Below are 24601 nucleotides of genomic sequence, written 5' to 3'. Positions count from 1 at the left end.
GATCATAGTTTTGATAGAGATAAGTAGGGAAATCCTTTTAAATTGAGGCAAGTGCTTTGGAACTCAAATTAATGTATAGTCGAATACGAAGACATCACGCATCATCTCCCTCACGCATAGCTCTTATCCTTAGACGAATTTGGCTCCACTTGTTTGGCACGCTGTTTTTGGCTATATTTAGCTCTAAAACTTCATAGTTATCTCGGATTTCAAACATTTCGGTTGAGCATCACTGAAGAGACATTATTTGTCGAAATGCACATCTGGTGCATCAAAATTGGTACCGTATAAGTTTTACATTGTGACATGATATGTATTATCTCGAGGTTTAATCTGATTACAGGTGGAACAACATAAGATGTTACACGGATGGATGATCGACGGTGTATTTCTAATCCCTATAACAACCAATGTGTGTCCCAGTGATTACACTCCGTGATATAATACAACTAAAATGCATCCGTGGAGATAAAAATTGTCCGCGATATGAGATCATTGTCACACAATTTTGTCATCTGTGATAATTCTTGTGGAATATCTTTCTCATGAATTTCTTCAGAAAACGATAGACGAATTTCAAAGTTTTTAAAAAACCTTTTAAGTTTTACTCTTTTCACCTTATTATTCAAAGTATGTATCAAAGTTATTATTTGGATCCTATGCCGTGCATTTCGTGTTAAATGTCCTCTTTAAAACATTCGTTACGTAAAAGAAAAAGAAAGGAAAAGTTGTGAACCTATGTAAACCCATGTTTTCTTTTCTTTCTAAAAATCTATTTACAGAATTTTTTTTTCACAACGCACAAGATACGTTAACAATCATACTGCAATATATACAAGAACAAATACTGTTGAACGCATGGAGGGAATATGTATTTTGTAGATACAGCTATTTAAAGCGATGGTACTCATCATTTTATTAAAAAGAAAATATTGGCTCAGACATGATAAAACTGCTCATAACATCGATGTTTCACATTCAAAATATCATAATTAAGGAACAGAACATTTTACTGGTGAAACTAAGTTTTGCTTCCTCGACAAAAATAAGAATTCATACAGATTCTCTCGAACGGTGCACTGAGCATAATATTACTTATCTTTCGACTGATAATGGCAGGTGCAACAAAAGCCTTCAATGGATTAAACGTCATATTATTGCTTAAACAATGTATCTTGTATTTTTGCACCGTAAAAAGTTATTTATTGTTGAAATATTTGTACGCACATTAATTGCACTGGAGTCTATCTCAGGGGCGGGGAAATCCATCGCAAGTTTCATGGTCACGATTGTCATTTAAAAATCACATTTTTAAAAAGCAATCAACAGTCAACAATCAATATATTGCAAAATTTGTGACTAAACATACACATTTATCTTACGATATGCAAGTGTTGCTATATTATCGCTTTAATATTTTACGTTTAAATATCTTTTTTGGTTCAAATCGATTATCCCAACAGGTGAACCAAAATATTTAATAAGGTCGATAAATGTTTTAAAGTACAGACATTCACAGTTTCTAAAGTAGAATGTGGGGTATTCCACGTGGAGGGGAATTCATTGGTTTTCACGTCGCTAGTAATATAACCCCGACAGCACTATGTGTTTGCATAGTGCAGGCAGGGGACATCCTTGATATGTTTTCATGTGTGTCACAACAGATTGCATAAATTGGGTACTATTTTTGAAATGCATTTGAGTTGGAAGTAAATTCGTGAAGTCGAACTGAGAATTGACCTTGCCAGCACATTGACGGAAATAGTGGAAGTGTGTTAATCATTTTGAGCAATATTTGAAAACATGGAGCTGTTTTGGAGATATTACCTGCTCTATAGTTTTCTTTTATTTATGAGTTACGCTGTAGCTGAAAATAACGGGTATATTTGCGTGTTTGGATCTGTGAATTGTTCTTGTGAAAATATACAACACCAAATGAAAGCCGACTGCTCCAATATGCATCTCAAAAGTGTTCCATATTTTTATAAAAATGTGTCCTGGATTGATTTGAGCGATAATGACATTGAAAAGATCAGCGGTCCTTTTCCAGAGACGGTGTCGTACATAGATCTGTCTCGAAATGAAATAAAATCATTAAGCAGTAATACTTTCCGTGGATTACGAAATTTGAAATCATTGAATTTGGAGGGAAATAAGATTAAGATAACCGATTTATATGGACAGTTTGCAGATTTAGATTCACTAACTGAACTGAGTCTCAAAAGAAATAAACATACAGGCACAGTAGTGCTTGACAAAGTCTTTGCAGAACTGAAATCATTGGAGGTTTTAAAAATTGATGGAACAGATAACATCACCTTTGGAAAGGGATTTTCCAATTTAACAAACTTAACCAAACTTGATTTGTCTGGAATTACGGGACATTGTTCATTCACAAGGATTCCTCAAGACATGTTTGAAAACATGCCTAAGTTAAAATATATAGATGTTTCAGCATGCAATATTATCGACATTGAAAAAGGTGCATTTGGAGTTCTCCCTCTACTACAATATCTTGATGTGTCCCACAACAAAAGACTCGGATTTGCTTCACTTCCAAATATCACACATAACCTTAACCAGACATCTATTGATATTTTACGTATCAATTGTATTATGTGCTTGACTGGAACAGGCTCTAAAATCCTCAGACATCATCTGATCAACATAGACAATACTAATCTTACCGAGATACACATTGAAAAGAACAGACTTGAACTATTAGAACCAGGTGTGATGAGAAAATTTCCAAAAGCACTTAGAATTTTGTCCCTAGGAGAAAATAAACTGACCCAAGGGAGATACATTATTGACTACTTTTTTCTTGAAAATCTTCGTGTTTTAAATTTGAGCGTTCAGTTACGACCTCCTCCATATCCTTCATCCATATTTGAAGACTGCAAGGAGAAAACTGACCACAACGACTATGCTCTAGGAAATCCAATTAAAGAGCGAAGAAAAGTCACGATAAAGGACCTTTATACAATACAGAGGACGTGGAATAAAACTTCTGATGCAAAGTCTCAGCGAAAACCCCTATATACACTTTATTTACCTAAATCCTTACAGATATTTTATGGGAATTTAAGTCGGCTTTATGCGAGCATTCCCGAATTTGCAATAAATGGTTCTAGTTTGCGTGAGTTCTATGGACAGAACAATTTTTTCTACTCGTGGAATGGACCCGTGCACGGCGCAGAGGGAATTCAGATCCTTGACTTGTCCAACAATTTCTGTTCTTACGTCTCTCCACATTTTTTTATGTATGGTAGTGGTTTGATAGTCCTTAATATATCAGAAAATAATATTGGTAAAAGCTTATCGAAAGATAAGGAAGGGAAAACATTTGAAAATCTCACATCTATAGAAAATCTTGATTTGTCACATAATAGCATCGTGTCGTTATCTGTTCAAATGTTTAAGAACACACGGAAGTTGAAGACATTGAATCTGAGAAATAACCTGTTATCGGAATGGCGGGTGAACTTCGACCATTTGAAAAACATGAAGTATATAAACCTCGCAAAAAACAGACTGACCACTATTGAGGAGAGATACCGACGCTCATTTGAAACTTTATTTCTAACATCAAACCTTACTGTAGATCTATCGGGAAACAAGCTGCTATGTTCCTGTGATAATGTAGACTTCCTGTCGTGGATCACACGTCATAGAAAAATCTTTGCACATTTTATAGATTATGAATGCTCCTCGACAAGTTCTAAAGAGTTTGATTTTACGAATTCAGAGCATTCATTGCTGTCTTTGAAAGGAATTTGCAAATCATATCTTAGTATATACATCGCGACGTCTGTCGTTTTAGCTTTTATTTTCAGTACAGCAGTTGGAATAATTCTACAGAAAAATAAATGGAAAATTCGTTACCTAATTTTCAAAGCAAAGCAACGTTTGAGACAAGTTGGGAGATATTCCAATGATTTTTCTTCATCTTCAATTTCTTATGAATATGATGCAATGCTTTCGTATTCAAGAAGTGAGTTATCTTTCATTCTAACGGAGTTTATACCTCGAGTGGAAAATAACTCTAATATAAAACTTTATATCAGAGACCGAGACGAGCCCTTAGGAGTAGAAAAGGGTCAAGCCATTATGGATGCTATTCAGGACTGCAAACGAGTGATCTGTTTAACATCAAAACGCTATCTTAAATCAAAATGGCGAGACTATGAATTGAATATGGCAAGAATGGAAGCAATAGAAGGTAGAGAAAATTTGAAATTCGTCCATTTGGTCCTTTTCCCTGAGGTGTACAACAGTGCACTTCCAAATTCTCTTGTTGACCTGGTCCGAGACGAATGTGTGACGGAATATCCCCAGGAGGCATGCGCATATGACGACTTCTGGGAAACTCTGAAAGCCCTAATTGTGGAAGACTTATGATATTTATTTATTTGAAAAATTCATTAAAATAAATGTAAATAACATGCTACTTCTATCTTAATGTTTGCATAGACTGTCAGAACCTGTAGCTGGAATAAAATGAGCTTACCAAGAATTAAATATATGCTTTTATGAATGTAGTGTAATCAATATTGGTATTACAAAATCAATATAAATATGCACATTTTTATTTTATATTCTGCAAGGCAAAGTAGCAATTCATCTTGCAAGAATTTGAATCGATGAGTTTTCATAATGATATAGTTTGCTAATACAACCTAGCTATCATTGGGTCAAATGCTGTCTCATGTGTTTCATACCGATTGTTAGACCTTTCTTGGCACACTGATTTTGACTAAGGATAACTCCGTTTACCTGATCAAGATATAGGGCTCACGATGGGTGTGGCCGGTCGACAGAGTATGCTTACTTCTCCTAGGCACCTGGTCCCACCTCTGGTGTGTCCAGGTGTCTGTGTTTGCCCAACTATCTATTTTGTATTGCTTATAGGAGTTTTGAGATTGATCACTGTTCGTTATCTTCACCTTTCATGATGATATCGAGTAGCGAGCTATTTGGTCTTGCGGATTGACCTCTTCACTACCACCCTCATACGCAACTGGATATAGTTTGATTGGCAGTGTCTGTTTAATGCTTTGTTAAATAAAATGCCGTGCACATCAATTTTTAATAATGTCAATGAAACGCACACATTGTTGGTGACAGAATGGGAAACATTTTTAGGCATCGATATCAGGTATGTAACTGAATACAGTTGGAGGAAGATGAGACTCAGCGGATATGAAAACAGACACTGCATGTCTTTCTATTGAGATTAAGATTTGTCAACATGGTTAAAAAAGTTATGTATGGTATATTCATTTTAAAGAAAACAATAATGGTGAACGACTTATTATCAAGTCTATCGAAATAATAATTTTTACTGAATGCAGTATTATTTATTAATGGTAATAATGACCTGATCAAGATATTGACCTCACAGTGGGTGTGACCGGTCAACAGAGAATGTTTACTCCCCCCAGACATTTGATCCCACCTCTGGTATATCCTAGAATCTATGTTTGCCCAATTCTTTATTTTGTATCCCTTATAGGGAGTATAAGATTGATCACTATTCGTTATCGTCACCTACCGCATCACGGGATCTCTGTTTTAAGGTCATATCGTCGTTACTAGCTTGAAAATACGGATGTATATTTAATTGCTGTTATAAAATTTAGAAATTCATGTCAAAATTAAGGATTATCTCCCTCATGCATAGCTCTTATCCTTAGACGACTTTGACTCCACTTTTTTGGCTATAATAGCTCTAAAACTTCATTGTTATTTAGGATTTCAAACATTTCGGTTGAGCATCACTAAAGAGACATTATTTGGCTGAATGCGCATCTGGTGCATCAAAATTGGTACCGTATAAGTTTTACATCCAAAAGATCCATCATGTGCACCTCTCAATTGGCAAGGGGGCAATCGCTATCTATATTTTTGCCTTAGGTTTGTCGTGGCGTTGGTACGAACTGGGCACGATCTCCCACTTACAAAGTGTACGCTCTACCATTAACCTACCGCGACCATTCTCTTAAAATATAAGGGATTTTTTTAATAATAGAAGAGGTTATCTGCACCTTTCACATCCTAGATTTAACACAACATATTCGAGAATACTTCAGGAGGTCTATAAGTCATCGACTGACCGCTCTGAGTACTAGGCTACTGAGACCGGTAAATCACCAGATTCAATCTGAGTACTAGGCCACTGAGACCGGTAAATCACCAGATTTAATCTGAGTACTAGGCTACTGAGACCGGTAAATCACCAGATTCAATCTGAGTACTAGGCTACTGAGACCGGTAAATCACCAGATTCAATCTGAGTACTAGGCTACTGAGACTGGTAAATCACCAGGTTTAATTTGAGTACTAGACTACTGAGACCGGTAAATCACCAGATTCAATCTGAGTACTAGACCACTGAGACCGGTAAATCACCAGATTCAATTTGCCTGTCGTTCAATTCAATAGAAATAATGCACTGAACAAAGTATGGAATATTTGTATAACAATATCATTTAATGTTATAATTAGATAAAATCAAAACTTGAGCGATACAGATTATCTATATACATTATTCAAAACTATAAAAGTGCGAAAAGTCTAGATAATTAACTCATCAGGTGTTAAGCCACCACGACTTCGCCTAACTTTTGTTGAACCTTTGAAAGTTCAGACAATGCATGAGCTTTGGCATCATCTGCAGACAGAGAAATTTATCTTTACTGCTTCCTAAACCTGGACCAAATAAAAAAAAAAGCAACAATAACGACATTTATCTACATTTTCAAATCTAAAATGACAACAGTGAAACATTAGCACTGCTAAATCAATTATGGACAATATCTATACTTTAGTTGAACAAGAAATGTATTTCAATTTAAAATGATGAATAAAATGCACATAAAACTTCAAGGTTACTCAGGGTAGCTCAGTAACCTATGCATTACATCAGGGTCACTGTCTACCAGTTCAGTACCATCCGTGTCTACCCAATTGCTATCAGACGAAACAACACTCCTGACATGACTATAAATTATATTCAGTGAACTAGATAATAATCTCAATAACACCATGAAAATTTACTAATACCGCATATTTTCCACAAATTTTGGAATCTCATTAGAGATCGTTATCTACTCGGTACAGTGGTTATACCTACGGGGTTTCAAATGTCTATGCTACACAGCTGCATTCTATCCAAAAAGAAAATACCCAGTAACCATGACGACAGATGCATGTCAATTCTTGGTTATTATTTTAGTCATATTAAATATATCACTATATTTTTTTTTTTTTAATTTTTTTTTTTACGTTTTTCTAAAAACAAACCAAAAAATTAACTTGTGAGCTGAATGCAACATCATACAGAATTATTAAATGCAATAGTATATGGGAGACATTTGATGTCGGTTTCTTTCTTTTGCGAAAATGTAACTGTCAATATTGATATGTCTGATACACGTCCATTAAGCTTGATCCTTAAGATAAGATCACTGTGGAAAATTCGTAAATCATGTGTTAGTGAATTACACGTTATTACATCATTCTAGTTTAGATACATATCATTGATGGAGTACTTTGGAAATGCCTGCTTGAATATTGGAAATTCAACAATGACCACATTACCATCATTTTTAAAAATGCAAATCATATCGATATTGAGTGCGAACTTATATACTTATGTAACATTGTAGTGGTTCGAGTTCAGACCACCACTATGAGTTATTCAAGTAATTCAGTGGAGGAGTTTTAAGTGTGTTTTCCTGTAACGGTCAGGTTCACCAAAGAAAGTGGAATGCACTACGGATTTCAATGTCATCGACTAAAATAAGTACTAAAATTTTAATCTCGCAATTATCATACCCTGTGTTCGAAATTGGTGTTTATGTTTGCCAATATTGTATTCAATGTTTGCGCATACAAACTTTCTGTCATGAATCACATAGCAGAAAGATATTTCAAATATTTTCAGTCATAGCAGTGTGACATACAATTTTGTTGAATTTTTAAATGTAGAAAGTTCATTGTTATATTTTGGGGAAAACTCGGAAGTCTTATCTTGATTTGTACATCATCACTAGTACACTCATCGGTGAAGTACTGCTGAAGAATGAACGGAAGACCCGATACTTCATTTTAAGCTTTAAAAAAAAGAAAAATCAGAGGATACTCGAATGAGTTTCGTTCATCACTTTACCACAAATATTATGGATGAATTCGTACTCCAGAAGTTTATACCTCGAATAGAAGATGCTTCTAACATTAGAGTGTAAATTGGCGACCGTAGAAACAGGTCAAACAATAGTAAATTATATTCAAAATAGCTGACAAATCATATGAATGTTTTAAAAAAAAACCTATCTCTGTATATATCAAATATATTAAATCAGAAAGAAAAACACACGCAATGAAAAGGGTTATACTTTTTCTAAATGTAGAATTGAGCTATCTAGGAAAAGCTTTATCCCCGACACAATTAAGCAATGGAACAATTTAAATATCTAAATCAGAAACAATGCATATTTTAGTAGCTTTAAAACAGCATTAAAATATCCCTACCAAACCTCATCTTATTTTTGTTATGGAAATAGAAAACTTCACATCATTCACACAAACTCAGACATAACTGCATTTTGAACTATGGTTTGTTTAGAAAAAAATTTTATTGAAGCCCCAAATTGTTCGTGTGATTTACCTGATGACTCAGGTAATTTTTTGTTGTATACAACATATATAGTAATGCCAGAAGTCAAGTATTAACAAGTCTTTTACATTTTTCTCAATTATCTATTATTGCTTATTACTTAGTTCTATAGGGTGACGGAGCTCAACATTTTGAAATAAACTAACATGTTTTTTTCCTCTGTTCAAAAGTTCATTAGAGATTCTGTAAGATTTAATGGTACTACTACCTAACACCATGCTTTATCCAAATAATTAACTTTCAATACATCTATTCATTCATTTAATGTAACTAAGAAATTATTATCTCTATTTATAATATCAATTAGTATATAGACAGTTACATTTAAGGTGAGAACCCTGTAAGTTGTAAGAACTTAAGTTCACAGCTTTCGTTTGATATGCACTTATATAATAAAATATGTTCCAATCAGAGAGAGGGAATGCGAATTGAATATGGCGAGGACGGAAACCACAGAATATAATGTTTGTGCATTTAGTCCTGTTCTCCGAGGTTTACAACGCTTACAAAATCTCTCCTGAACTTGGTGCAGGATAAAAGTGTCACTGAATGCCCCGAACAAGAATGCACAGACGATGACATCTGGGAAACTGAACGAAACACTTATTCAAAAGACTTATAATTTCAATATTGATTTCAATCTTTAAAGCTGTATATAAACATTAATTACACCGATCCACAGAAGGTCGTGACCTTATATTGTGACAAATGAAGTGCGCTGAAAAACAAAAAGCTCATCCCATCACCACGAGCCTCGGCGAAACATCGGGCATACTATAAAACCTGGCCTGGCCCCATTGACCTGGCCTGGCCTCAAAATTGGCCTGGCCCCGATTTTGGCCTCTAATTATGCTCCATCCCAAATTTTGGCCTGACCTCAAAAGTTGGCCTGGCCTCAAATTTGGCATCTAAAAAATTCGTTGGCCTCAACCAAAAAACATTTTTGTATTCAAAATTTTGATCAAATTCATTGATTTATTATTGGTTTTAAGTTTTTCAGTCATATAGCAGATAAATGATATGTTTCTGTTGTTTTGTAAATGTGCACTTTAAAATAATCATTAACTACCACCAGTCTGATTGATTTTATTGAATATCTATTGATCAGTTTATTGATCAAATCATTTTCTTTTCCTTTCATATCTGTATGTACTAGTACACTCCAAGAACGTATACCCAACTAATGAAACGATTGGCATATTGAGTTTTTCCATAATTGTGATTGATTTCATTGATTTATTATTGGTTTTGTTTTTTCAAAATTGTTGAACATAAATGATATGTTTGTGTTGTTTTGTAAATATGCACATTGAAAACTCATTTTACTAATGATCCACTTCACTTATTGATAATGAATTTAAAAAACAAATTCACACTAGTTTAATGATGAATCATCACACTTCACACACTGCAATGTAGAGTACCGCCATCACTCTCATTGATAAGAACAATTGAGTTTGATAGCTACATATTGTAGGTATAAAAATACTACCATAAATCATACAGATTGAAACTACAACTTTGAAAAATTAAGGATGCTCATATTTGAAATAAACATGTAACACTAGTACTGTAATGGGATATCAGATTATTTACAACATATTATTCTACAGCATGGAAGCCTCCGTGGCCGAGTGGTTAGAGCATCGCGCTCAAAATCGTACGGCCTCTCACCTCTGTCGGCGCGGGTTCGTATCCCACTCGCGCCGGTAAGTGAGAAAGTTTCCCAGTTTACTTTCGGAAGGTCGATGGTCTCTTCCCAGGTACATTGTACCTGCGTTCTCTCTTCCACCAATAAAAACTGGGCGCCACCAGATCACTGAAAAATTGTTGGGTGTGGCGGTAAACATCAATCATTCAATCAATCTACAGCATAGGTCTTGACAGCAAGTCAAGGATGAGGTTAATCTATGTCAGATATACGGTTTGAAATGTCACACAGCTCTGCACAGGACGTTTATTTTTAATAATGATCAGAATGAAGGATGATTTTGATGACAGTCTAAAAACGTTAAGAAGTAAAGCACAAAATTAAAGCTGCACTTTGTGAATTTGTAGATGCATAAACCTTTTTTTTTCTCCATTATAAGACACTATTATGAGTATTACATGTATCTGATATTTGCTTAGATATAGCTGCTGCAGTGGTTAGAGGTACAAACGATTTTTTTTGTTATAACTAATTAATGCAGGCTTTGATATAAAATAAAAAGAGGGTGGACAGATTCAATGTAATAATTGTAATTAGTTCTGTTTTACTGTTGTTTTATCACAAAACCAGAAAAAATATCACAATTTTGTTTTGTATACCTTATTTAGTTTAGGCACAGTCATAAAATGAGGTACTAATTAAAATGTTCTGTTGTATAAAACACACCCTATTTGCAAACATTGGACTGCTCAATTGTTTCTGTGTAATGGAATTTCCAACTTCAGCAAAAGTTTTCATCACCATCTTTTAATATGGTGATAGATATTTCCTTTATCCTGACAGGGCAAGCCTTCATAGCATGGGAACTTGTCATATTTACAATGAGTATTGAAAATTAATTATGAAATCAAGAAAGAAATATTTATAATACATCATGTCCGTTTTAATCTACATTATTCATTCAAGGTAAAGTATAGATAAATGAACACTAAAATACAAATCTAAAATCCTTAGATCATTGGCTATTATCATTATGCTAGCAAACATTTCACTGTGTTTATTTTGATTTTTTAAAATGTCATTTATCATGCTTTGGAAATTAAACAAGTAACACTAAATGTGTGGTATCTGCACATTGAAAACATTAAGGCCACATGCTCTGTTCTGAATGTTCGCTGATCTAAAAATCGAATTCATTATAATGACAACACAATTGTAACACTTTTATAATTTGTAAATTGATATCAAATTGAATTCTATTGAATACAAAAAATATCAATAAATCAATCATTTCATCAGTATACTTTTTGGTGTACTAGTACATAAGTTAGGAAGGAAACACAAATAATTTTGTCAAATATACTAATCAATAAAATCAATCAGATTGGTAGTAGTTCATGTTTATTCTAATGTACATAATCATTTCATTTCTACAACTTTGAAAAACTAAAACCAATAATAAATCAATGAAATCAATCATAATTCTGAAAAAAAATTCAATCAATATGCCAATTGTTTCATTAGTTGTGCAATCTGTTTTAGTGTGTACTAGTACGTACATATATAAATTAAGGGAAAAGAAAATGACTGATTAACTGATCAATAGATTTTCAATAAAATCAACCAGATTGGTGGCAGTTCAAGATTATTTTAAAGTGCACATTTACAAAACAACTGAAACATATCATTTATTTGCTATGACTTTGAAAAAACTAAAATCAATCAAATCAATCAAACTTTTTTTTGGTTGAGGCCAACAAATTTTTAGAGGCCAAATTTGAGGCCAGGCCAACTTTTGAGGCTAGGCCAAAATTTGGGATGGAGCATAATTAGATGCCAAAATCGGGGCTAGGCCAATTTTGAGGCCAGGGCAGGCCAATGGGGCCAGGCCAGGTTTTATAGTATGCCGAAACATCGGGCATCCGAAATTGTTTTGTATAGTAAACACAGAAATGTATCGACCGATCATGCGCTAATGGAATCGCAGGATCGGGCGATACATTTCTTATTTCAGAGAAAAAATGTTTAATCATTTCTCATACAAAGAGATACGTGCACACATGGAATCTGTAAATCAGGCAGTAGGTATCTAGACAAACTTAATGGAGCCAAATTCACACCATTTACATCGACGAAAGACAAACTTGCAGAAGTGTATATGCCATTTATTGCATTATGTCACAGGCCAATCAGCTAAATGACCATAGAATAACAAAGATACGTAGCTATGAACTCGGCAAGATTTTTTTCAAAGGGGTCACTTGCTGATACAATTCTTCAATATTTATATACACTCTTTTTGCATCTTCTACGAAAGGAGGGGGGGGGGGTCAGAGAGAGGAAGTGTATATCAGTATATCATAGCTGAAAAAAGAAGAAAAACTGTCATTGGAAGGGGAAAAGGGGTGGATACGTTGTCACACTACATTGCACTGAGCACTACATGCATGTTTTCAAAGTTGTAAAACACATGCAACTAAAACCCAGTGTTTGTAGATCGTACTCTGCTTGTTAGTCATGGATTACATACTGATGACATTGATAATTAATGCATAAATTTGTATAAATGTATGATCAGTTAAACTTAGTAACGAATATTTCAACAAAACCTAAACGATGACCCTACCGGGATCTGCTGAAAGTAATTTCATTTGTTCTTTCTTGCAATATGATGAACCAATAGCTGGATACCAAGCCCCGTGTGATGTTAAACAGCAGGAAACGCACCTGTCAGGATACGTAGGGAGATTGAATAAAACAATAAACCAAATTAAGTGCTTTAAACTTTTCAGTAGAAAAAATACTGTCACTACATAGTTTTAAAATGTTGAATTTTAATCTTAGATATTAAGATATCTTTTATCAGTAATTTTGAGAGAGAAAAGTAGGTAAGAAATAATGAAACTGTTCAATATCATGTACATTTTTTTAATGAATGAGTTTCAAAGACCATATTTACTGACGACACTTCAAAAAGCATCCTAGTCTTATCAATAATCAATGTAGATGAAGAGACTAATACGGACATGATATTTGAAGAATAAATCCCTTGTAATGGATTGTGTTATTGCTACAAAAATGTTTGGTGAGTATATGTTGTCTGTTTATTGGGATTTACTGGGTTACGATTTTACAAACCCCTACATTCCAACCTAAACCAGTGGATATGGGGTACTTTATAGGTATGTAAATTTAACAGTATCCAGTAACGACCATAGAATTTGCGAAATGATAACTTTCGTGTAATTTCACGAGTATAATTACTCGCTTTTATTTCAATATTAATGATATTGCTTTCGCAGTTGCAAAGTAGTGTTTGTTTTGTAACCGGAACGTCGTGCGTTTGAGTCTTACTTGTATCATGTCCGCTTCAAACCTAAGACGTAAACATTAATAGTAAAATGCTCCTTCGCCAAACGCTCGGTTTTTAGAAGCGAGAATGGAAGTTCCAAGTCGCGATAGGCGTTAGTACGTTAACGAATCCTCACTGATACGGATGTAAGTACTAAGTATAGGTCTTAATTTGTGGTACTTAACCTACAATGGGCGACGTCTAAGTATGCGTAAAGATATCGACAGGAAGTGATTTAAGAACCTTGCTATCAAAGGAAGTATGACGTTTGCCATAAAAGTGAAAGATTTGATCTAATGTATGAATATTGTTTTGAGATAAAAAACAATATTATAAAGTATAACAGATAGTATATAGTGCCTGATATGTAAAGATAACAAACATCGATCAATCTCATAGCTCCTATAGGGAATACATGATAATTTGTTTGGCAAAAACAGAGCCCTGGTTATAGGCCTTTCCGAAAACGTGAGTTATCTTTCCTTGATCCGGAACGTAGTACGCTTGCGTAATTTCGTTTCAGACTTCCGGGTAGTATATTCAGAAAGCGTCATTAACAACACTACGGACGACAGTGCAAAATGTCACAGAGATATTGCTGTATTTGCAGCAACCACGCGAACAAATATGTTGACGGTAAAAAAAATTACAATGCACAGGTTTCCTTCAAACGATAAAGTAAGGAAAGTGTGGATAAAACGCTGCCATATGATTCGATCAGACTTCAACTTTAAGAATTACGATCAGACGAGGTTGTGTTCGGAACATTTTGTGGGCAAATGTGGACCAACTAAGGAACATCCAATACCAACTTTGTTCCCAACACGGATATTTAAATTATCAGTAAGTATACATTTGCTCAGATGTTTACTTTCCAATATTGGAAAAAGAGATAAGCTAGCCTATGATGGCTTATATTGTTGAAACTAGTAATGTCAGAATGCGAGGAAATTTAAACTAGAGGCCTACAGGCTAGGCCTATAGATAATAATTTACCCTGACACATATAGATATATTACACCTATCTATGATATGATATTATATAATGTACTATAATTATATTATATTTAATATATTATTATAATATATTTTACCTGGCTGTTATAGAATATGATAGAATAGTATAATTACCAATTCAGGGCCCAAATGGGCATAAACATGTAACATATATAACTGTTTATACAAGGAAAGACAATACACAGTGAAGAGTAATTCTTGGAGTAATACACTCATTAGTGGTATTTCAAGTTTTATATGTAAGCATTAATTATAGTACCCAGTTGATACATGTGTGTTATCCCTAATGCAATATATAATATGCCTTATACATCAACAAAAGTCGGTGCTAAAGGATATAAAACAGAAATTCACTTCAGCCTCATGTAGAATAAGCAGATACATAATATATAGATTAAATAGTAAATCGCATGTGTGAAATATATTAAACTGCAATGGACAGCAAGGGTAGTATAATATTCTTAATTGTGTTAATTAGTCCACTTCTGCCCAATGCAGAGTATATATCAGCATGCACATTAGAACAGCTTATTAACATAATAAAGCAATAAACTCGCAGTCATGACTATGACATTGTTTAACTAATGTTGCATATTGCTGATATTGTAGCGATGTACATCTGAACATAATCACAAAAAATATACCTGATATATCAACAAGAGGCAGCAAAAGTTGGTGCTAAAGGATATATCAAACAGAAATCCACTTCTGCCTCATGTAGAATTAACAGATACATAATGTATAGAGATAAATATAAAGTTTGTATGTTGAACTGTAGGTGTAAATCACACTAAACTGCAATGAACAGCAAAAGACAGTGCTAAAAGATAGTATATTATTAGTTATATATGTTAATTTATCTGCCCATTAATGCATAATGAGTAACAACAACATGCAGTCCAACAACATAACATACTATGATGGTGGTTTTACTTTAAAAAAGTCAATATCCAAAAATAAGTGACTATGAAATTCTTTAACTATACATCTGACTTATGAATTCAAATAATTTGCATAACACATCAATTATGAATATATCCTCACAGTTCATCAATCATAGAAATTGGTCATAGACATATTGTTAAAAAGATGACATTTCAGTGATATTGTGGACAAGAGATTAATTCTTGATAGATTATGTCATCCGGACAACATAAATGCATTTCATCTTCTACCTCTTTTAATTTAAAATTGGGACACAGTCTCTCCTCTCTTGATATTCCATAATGTCTACCCCTCTCAATCATCATAATGTCTACCTCTCTCAATCATCAGATTGTGTGAAGCAATTCGAAATTTTGTCAAGAACTGTCTTTTCTCAAGTTTTCTTAAGATTAATAAGTATAAGGTTGATCTAGCCCAAAATTTTGTTTCATTGTGCAGTAAGTGTTCAACTTCCCAGAGGTATTTTATCAATTGTTCCCTTCTTTGATACCACTTTTCATGAAAATATGAATTAAGAATGTGTTTACAGTGATATTTAAAGGATGGTGCAGTTGATTTCAGATAGGATTTTAACTGAGGAAGTATAGTTGTTTGAAATTATCAATGGAACCAAACCATGATGATTTATTTTTGTTGAAGTTGGATATTGAGGCAGAGTCTGCAGCTTTTAATAGAGGAAATGTGTCATCTAGGTTCTCTAACCAGTAATTCAAAATATGCTGAACAATGTTGAAACTCATAGGGTGTCTGCCTAATTCAGAAAGAACAGCAAATTTTGTACTTTTGTTATTCACACCTAATAAAAATCTACAAAGTTTGTAATGTAGTTTCTCACAAAGTCATTTTGAATATAATTCGTCCAAAGCAATTGTATGGAGCGCCAAATTAACATAAACTCAAATAATTGAAGATATCTTCAATTATTTGAAGATATCATCAATTCAATTATTGCTCTCATCAATTGAATTAATGTGCACTTCAATTCAATTATTGCTCTCATCGATTAAATTAATGAGCGCATCAATTCAGCTGAAGAATTAATGCTATCATCAATTCATGCAAATATATATATATATATATATATATATATATATATGGAAAGTCTTCAGATAAGGGCCAAGGTGACTCAGGTGAGCGATGTGGCCCATGGACTGCTTGTATAAATATTCATATTGACTGTATGTAAGGTTTAGTTTTCACAAATGAATGAAATACATGTAATGAACTTAGAACTTAGTGTTCTTAAATCTTTTGCAGAGAATGGATGCTTCAGAGTCAACATCAGATGCTTCTGATCAGAACAAGGAAGAATCCATGGATACTAGTACTGAGGTGGAATCCGTGCAGACGGCTGACACCAGCTTGCATACAACTGGAGCCTCTGAATATGCATCTCTAGATATGCATGACTATTTCGGTAGTGAATTTACCACTGTTACCAGTGATTTTGTACATGTTAACAAATGTACACAAACTGTTTTCACAGTGTCTCAAGATCAAAGCGTACAGACCAACAAAATGAGTACAGAATTGAAAAATAATTTCTGCCAGACAGATTCAAACAAGTGTGATTTTTTATGTCAGGCTTCAAAACCCGATATAGTGTTTGAGGATATACAGGAATCAGATGAGAAGATTATGTTTTACACAGGAATTCCAAACAAAGGTACATTTAATTTACTGTTCAATGAGATTGTTGTCCCATATCACAGAACTCAAACATATACCGTTAAGAACTGTGGGGGGAGACCAAGATGTCTGCGAATAATAGACGAGTTCCTCCTCGTGCTTATGAGACTTCGACTTGGATTTCTCATAGAAGATTTGAGTGACAGATTTCACATCTCCAGATCAACATGTGCAACAATCATTAACACTTGGATTGACTTTTTATCCGTGAATCTTTCTTTTCTCATATCTTGGCCTGACAAAGAAACAAATGATAGAACAATGCCAGTCGATTTTCAAATGAAATACCCAAACTGTCGTGCCATTATTGACTGTACAGAATTTTTTACAGAAACTCCACAATCTCTTTCTAACAAGTCCCTCATGTTTTCACACTACAAATCACACTCGACATGGAAAGCACTTCTAGCAATTAATCCCCGAGGAGTTATTACATTTGTCTCAGATTTGTGGGGTGGCAGCATTAGTGATAAACAATTATTTAAGAAATGTGGAATTTTAGATTATCTAGAGGCTGGAGATCAAATTATGGTTGACAAAGGCTTTTTAATTTCTGATTTAACAACCCCTAAAGGTGTTGAAATTATCATACCACCATTCAAACGCAATGGAAGATTTAGTAGACGAGAAGTGGAGGAAACACGCCGAATTGCAAATTTGAGAATTCACGTAGAAAGAGCCAACGAGCGTGTGAAAAACTTTCGAATTTTACAAGGAACAATGCCTATTACCTTGTCTAAAGTTGCTAGTAAAACTTTCAAAATTTGTGTTGCTCTCTCAAATCTGCAACCTCCTCTGGTTCTCAGATGATTGAAATACATTATTCTGAGATTCATGTACGACTTTTCAAACAATTTTTAGGTAATATTGTGTATCATTTTCAACCAGCAGTACATTATAAGTTTTCTTTGACTACATGAATGAATGTCATTTTGAGAAATATATATGTATGTGGATGTTAGGAAACTACTAGTATACAAATATTTCCAATGAATTGGATTGTGTTCTACTATATCATCATGTATCACAGAAAGGATGAATTCAATACATGTATATAATTTAAATTGTTCAAATGTGATAAATCTGCTATTATCAAACAAACATTGTTTTGTTGTATTTATTTCATTTGCAACAACAAGTGGGGATCAAATAATTATGTAAAATAATGAAATTGAAAATATGTTTGTGCTTCATTTTAATTTGCATTCAGTCAGTCTTTATTAAACAGACATTTTGATCTTCGAACTCGAGATGAGAACAGCTCTGGAATTACTGCATATTTGTAGAATTTCTCCAATTTGATAACTACTTCATTCCAGAATAGATCATGATAATAAATTCTTTCAACTGAGTGGTCAATGAAAGTCCAAACAACAAAATCACACCATTTTCTACCAGATATAGCTAACTGGCCCTGAATTTGGTAGTAATAATTGTGATTTCTTTTTAGAGTTACTTTACCATCCAACAATTCACAGAAGAAATCTTTCTGTGATGCAGGTTCTGATGGTGATAGAGTTCTATATTTGTAGGGGCATTTTATTTCAAGAGTTCCACAAGATTCTTTGCAATGTGGACAATGGAGAAGTCCATCTGGGCTGGTACCAAGATAAGGGTAACTTGGATTAGTAAGGAGACCACATTCTTCTACATGCAGTGAAGGATGGTGTTTTTTGGCGCGATATAAATACATTCGTCTTGCTGCAGCCTCATGAGTATTTCCCCAGTGGGTGGCATCTGATTTGAAAGAATTGTAATTCATGATGGATTTCACTACATTTTCTGAACCAGTTGTTTCCCTCATTTTGCAAATTTGTCCAAAGTTGGAACTTGTTACCCTACCAATTCGTGCTTCAATCCAGTGCTTGCTTTTTCTTTGCCCTTTTGTTAACTGTTGGATAGTTTTTACATCATTTTCTGAAATTGACATTTGTTGAAAATACTCCTCAAATTTTTCCTGACAGAGATGGGAATCTAGTTTCACAGAATCATGATATTGAAAAGGAACATTTTGTAGGTTGGGTAATGACGAGCTATGCATGTCTTCCTGAATAGGGATTGTTTGCAGAAATGCCGCATTTGGATTGCATCGACGCAATTTTTCAGCAAATTGTATCTTATCAATGTCAAGTAGTTTAGAACCTGATCTACTTGTGTCTGTTTTTGCAGATTTGTGGTGCCCAAAGTCTTTGTTCTTTTTGAAGTCATATTTGTTAAAAGACAAATCTTCTGCTTTTTTGGGACTCAGTTTCCTTTTACGTGGTTGAACCCATTTACACTCTGCTGACGTTGCTGAATTAAGTCCATCAACTTTGTTCTCCGTAATATCTACGAGTGCATATAACGTAGCAGATATATGGTTGCATGCCTCACCTTCCCTAAAATTATCATAATGGCAGGTTGATATGCAGTTATAACAAATATTCTGAGAGTATTGCATAGCGATATATAGTCCCCTACCGGTTGCAAAAATTATTGGACCGCAACAATATTCGAAGTTCATTATGTAGATAATGGTAAAGGGGGAAATTATGAAACCAGGATAGGAAAGTTGGAAAAATATCAAAATTAATATGTAACTTGTTATGGAAAAGCAATGTACCAAATATCAAATGAATATCTGCAAGAACAGCGAAAAAGTGCGGAAACTGATTTACTGGACTGACTGGCAGACAGACGGAGTGCAAACCTAAAGTCCCCCCCCCTCCAATAAAAAGACAAACCTCTTTAACGCATACTTCAAATGGGGAGGGGGTGTCGTTTCAATTTTATGGGTTCAATTCCTCAGTTAAACCTTTTATTTTACCACTCAGTACTACTCCAGAAAAATTTAAGGGGGGGGGGGGGGGTCACCGGATTTTTGCTTGCTTACCATTTTCGTTTTTCATGTAGAAATTTCCCATTATTGAAATGTTATAGCCACAAGTTTAAAAGATGGGTATTGACAATAATTGTTATTCAAAATAATTTTATTTTAAATCAAGCAATTTATATGATTTTTAGCGTTTAAATACAGGGTATGTAATCTACGTATCCACGAATTTCAGGGGGGGGGGGTTACTGCCTCCGTGAAACAAAATCAATTTAGCATGAACATATACTTCGAGTTTTCCTCTTAAAAACTGTCGTGTTTATTTCATTTTTTTTCCTCTCTCTCTTGTTACAAATCTCAAAAAATCGAAACAATTTCACTTTTTCATTTATATAATTTTCAATTTCATCTTTACGTTAATTTTCTATAGGAAATTAGAATCTTTTGCGTGGTTAGGTCGTCGTCTATCAAATGTAAAAATATTTTCTTTTTTTCAAACGACCGCGTTAATTCGAATCCCTCACGGACATAAGGTTTTTTCAATGTAGATTTTTTTTCTTATTTGAAACACACTTCTAGAGTATTCAAAAATGTTTCATGTCAAATTTCTGCTTATTACGATGTGCCGAGTTTGTAATAAACTTTTAACCTGGACATTGTTTAGTTTGTTTAGTTGGACTTCGTGTCCAATATGTGAATGAGACTCACAACAAACACGCCAAATACCTGTATTTTAATAGTCAAGGCTGCTAACGAGAACTTATGTTTTATGAATTAACAATGGGGAATCCTACAGGTATACGTATATAAGAGTTTAAATCTAGATGGAGGTCAGTTCCGCATGTACGTCACAACACTTGCCGCTTCTGTGCAACACCCTCTTTTCTCAGGAGCTTTATTCTGGATAATTTAGACCCTTTTTCTAGCACAGCTAGACTTATAAAATGTCAGAGGTTGCTTGTTAAATATTAAAATAGTAAACGTTCAGCGATAAGAGTTCTGACACGATATACGTCTTGGTATGTTAGACAGACACTTCTGAATGCTGCAAATATCCACCTCCTTAAACTGCAGCGTCTACCCTTTAACCCAACATGTATTATATAAATGAAATGAGAAAGAATTGCAGCTGAATTCATTTATTTAATTAAAAACATCCAGTTTCAAATACAATTATAACCATAAAGAATTATTTAGATTTATTTATATACCGTTGCAAACAATCGGTAAAACTGACATACACATGAATTTTTATTTAAATATGAATTTTTATAGTAAATACCTTATAGAAGATGGAAAGTGTATATGATTTAATTAACTTATCTTTAGTCAGCTGGAAATTTGTAAAAACACGTGCCCCCCCCCCCCTTCCCGGACTTGGATTACACCTATGAACAAATTATTTATATCAATCGAGAATATATATTGAATAAATGAAACTTGATTTTGTGATTACATTACTTAGTTTTCTGCATTTTAAATATAAATCAGACGATATACATACCCGGCTGCACATGTACAATTTGCGGAGTGGACACGTCTAGTTACTTTGGACAGAGTTACCCAAACATTGTAATCGGGTTTGTTTTTGACATAGTCCGTTGGTAATGATGGGACAACTTTAGCCCTGATAAAACAATGAGAGCATTCCTCATTTACAGCATGATATTGGAGATCATACACGTGCCGATCTTCGTAAAAAACCCGAGCTTTGAGCTGACGAGTTGCCATCATTTTTTGGGAATCGGTTGTTCTGTTTTGACTTAATACTAAATAATTGTACAAGTCGTTGTTGGAGATATTAGGAAATAAGTGAACGTCCGACTTCCAGTTCGATTTTAAAGATTCTGGATCAGGTAAAATTTCACTGAGGGGAGTCATTAACTTTTCAAAACGCCGAATACCATCACTTATAGCATCTGACACACTTGTTTCTGAGACAGTTTTTTTGTTCAGAAAAATCACACCCTTGACTCGTTCAAGGAGTTCTTGTTTGTTTCCACTGACCATTTCCTTACGTTCCCGAAGAAAAGATTTTAACTGTTTGATAGACCATTTTTCAATTTCAGCATCCATATTCGATATGTAACTCGAATTTCGCGCAGTATGATCGTGTTACTACCCAGAAGTTGTCATAAGCACACTAAATGTTAGAGTACAAAGAGAGATAACTCACGTTTTCGGATAGGCCTATACCAGAGGTGTACAGTAATCAAACTACTAATTGAGGCAACCCGTACATTTCCCCAGAGTTCTATTCATATACGTTCTATTCATATAATCACCCTGTATTTAAACATTATCTTGCAATGAAATTTATTCAGAAGTCTTCGTTCGTTGCATCTTCATGTCAGTATTCTGTTACGTTTAAATCCAAATTTTCAAAAGCAAAATGATGAATGTTTCGTAACAAAGAATTTCAGATTAATGAGTCGAAGAAAAGTAGGAAGTAAATTAAAATGAACTTTGATTTAGTCCTGAGACTGACCTGTGGAAATATTTTACACGAGGATTATTGTTTTGAAAGATATAAGAAAGAAAACCCATTTTACTTGATACAGGTGCTATGGGACTCAAATAAATAGTTGAATACAAACACGCCACGCATCATTGTTACATGATATGCAATATCTCTTGGTTCAATATGATTTTAGATAGAATGACAAGGAAGTACGTTACACGGATGAATGATAAACAGTCTATTTTTATGTCAGTCTTACCCCGCAGTTACAGTCCTTAATAGAATGTACATATTATGTATTTGTGTAGCCAAGAAGTGTTATGATCTGAGGTCATTGTTCTATGATTTTCTCAACATTGATAATTCTTGAGAAATATATTTCTCATGAATCTCTTCAGTGAGTGATAGATGGATTTTAAATGATTCGAAATACCGTTTGCTACCTATGGTGGCATAGTTCTGCCTCCCACTTGTCAGATAATTATGTCGACTTGTCAGATCTTTTTGTTGACTTGTCAAATAGTTATGTCGACTTGTCAGATGTTTTTGTTGACTTGTCATTTATTCACGTGTTTAAATAATCAATATGAAAATGTGTCCATGCCCAGTTTATGCCATCCAGTTGACAACATATATTTCTGACAAGTTTACATAAAGATCTGACAAGTCGATATAATTATCTGACAAGTCGACATCATTATCTGACAAGTCGACATGTTTATCTGACAAGTCAACATAATTACTTGTCAGATAATGATGTTGGCTTGTCAGAAAATTATGTCGACTTGTCAGATATTATGATGACAAGTAGATGTCAGTTAATGTCTTTAACAGGCTAAAATAACGAGATACTGAGTTCCTAGACTTGATAATTATTATCTGACAAGCCTACATAATAATCTGACAAGTCGACATAAATATCTGACGAGTCGACATAATCATCTGACAAGTCGACATAAACATCTGACAACTGGTGGCAGAAATATGCCACCATAGCTACCCTCACCTTTTTCATTCTTTCTATTCTGAGTAGGCATTAGAATTATAATTGTGTCCGATACGGTACATTTCTTGCGTACGTGCACTGTCATAGCTTGAAAACAGTTGTTACGATACATAATAAATCAAGTTGTGCGATCTCATCTCACAATTCATAATGCAATATATAAGATCAAAGATCGTTCATCGCACGCATGGGGAAGGGATCTGTATGTCGTAGATAAAACAATTTAAAGCGATAATATACGTCGTTTTATATAAGAAAGTTTGCCAGGACATAAAACGGCTCATAATATTTAAGTTTCATATTCATACGTATTGTAATTAATGAACAGAATATTCCATTGGTGAAACTAAGTGTTGCTTCCTGCATTAAACAACAAGAGCTAATATGAATACTGTAAAGTGGTTATTTCCGCCGAGGGTTAAGTACGCGTTTTATATACTGTAAAGTGGTTATTTACGCCGGGGGTTAAGTACGCGTTTTATATACTGTAAAGTGGTTATTTACGCCGGGGGTTAAGTACGCGTTATATATACTGTAAAGTGGTTATTTACGCCGTGGGTTAAGTACGCGTTATATATACTGTAAAGTGGTTATTTACGCCGGGGGTTAAGTACGCGTTTTATATACTGTAAAGTGGTTATTTACGCTGGGGGTTAAGTACACGTTATATATACTGTAAAGTGGTTATTTACGCCGGGGGTTAAGTACGCGTTTTCCACGGTAAACTTTACACGTGGGGGGGGGGGGGATACGCGGTAACTGAATATAATATATATCATATCAAATATGTATAACTATATGCGTTATGGAAATTTAAGCGCTTATTACGTGACCGTGTAATTATTGTAATTTCCCCCTCGCGTAAATAAACACTTCTACAGTACTTTGTGACCTTACTCGGACAGTGTACAGTGTATAATATTACGTTGCATAATCTTACGTCACTTTCGACTGATAATGACAGATGTGTCAAAAGCCTGCAAGGGAT

At 34.2% G+C, this 24601-nt stretch overlaps 2 protein-coding genes across 2 annotated transcripts; both read left to right on the top strand.

Annotated features, from left to right (window-relative positions):
- Nucleotides 1-1619: 1619 nt before the first annotated feature.
- On the top strand, nucleotides 1620-4531 carry LOC125673938 (toll-like receptor 4). The gene has a single exon (XM_048910901.2). It carries the CDS (start codon nucleotides 1804-1806, stop codon nucleotides 4399-4401), a length of 2598 nt encoding a protein of 865 aa, XP_048766858.2. The 5' UTR covers nucleotides 1620-1803; the 3' UTR covers nucleotides 4402-4531.
- A 9729-nt stretch (nucleotides 4532-14260) lies between these two features.
- LOC125673941 (uncharacterized) lies at nucleotides 14261-18477 on the top strand. Its single transcript, XM_056157732.1, has 2 exons — nucleotides 14261-14526; nucleotides 16903-18477. The coding sequence occupies exons 1-2, from the start codon at nucleotides 14311-14313 to the stop codon at nucleotides 18142-18144; spliced, it is 1458 nt and encodes a 485-aa protein (XP_056013707.1). The 5' UTR covers nucleotides 14261-14310; the 3' UTR covers nucleotides 18145-18477.
- Nucleotides 18478-24601: the final 6124 nt, after the last annotated feature.

The sequence above is a fragment of the Ostrea edulis genome, chromosome 3 (genome assembly GCF_947568905.1).
Source record: "Ostrea edulis chromosome 3, xbOstEdul1.1, whole genome shotgun sequence".
Lineage (NCBI taxonomy): Eukaryota > Metazoa > Mollusca > Bivalvia > Ostreida > Ostreidae > Ostrea > Ostrea edulis.
The sequence above is the reverse complement of the archived record's forward strand: the minus strand, read 5'-3'. Positions and strand labels throughout refer to the sequence as shown.

Coding starts and splice junctions, on each gene's coding strand:
- LOC125673941 (XM_056157732.1), top strand. CDS start 14,311: ATGTTGACGGTAAAAAAAATTACAATGCACAGGTTTCCTTCAAACGAT. Junction 14,527..16,902: donor CACGGATATTTAAATTATCA/GTAAGTATACAT, acceptor AATCTTTTGCAG/AGAATGGATGCTTCAGAGTC.
- LOC125673938 (XM_048910901.2), top strand. CDS start 1,804: ATGGAGCTGTTTTGGAGATATTACCTGCTCTATAGTTTTCTTTTATTT.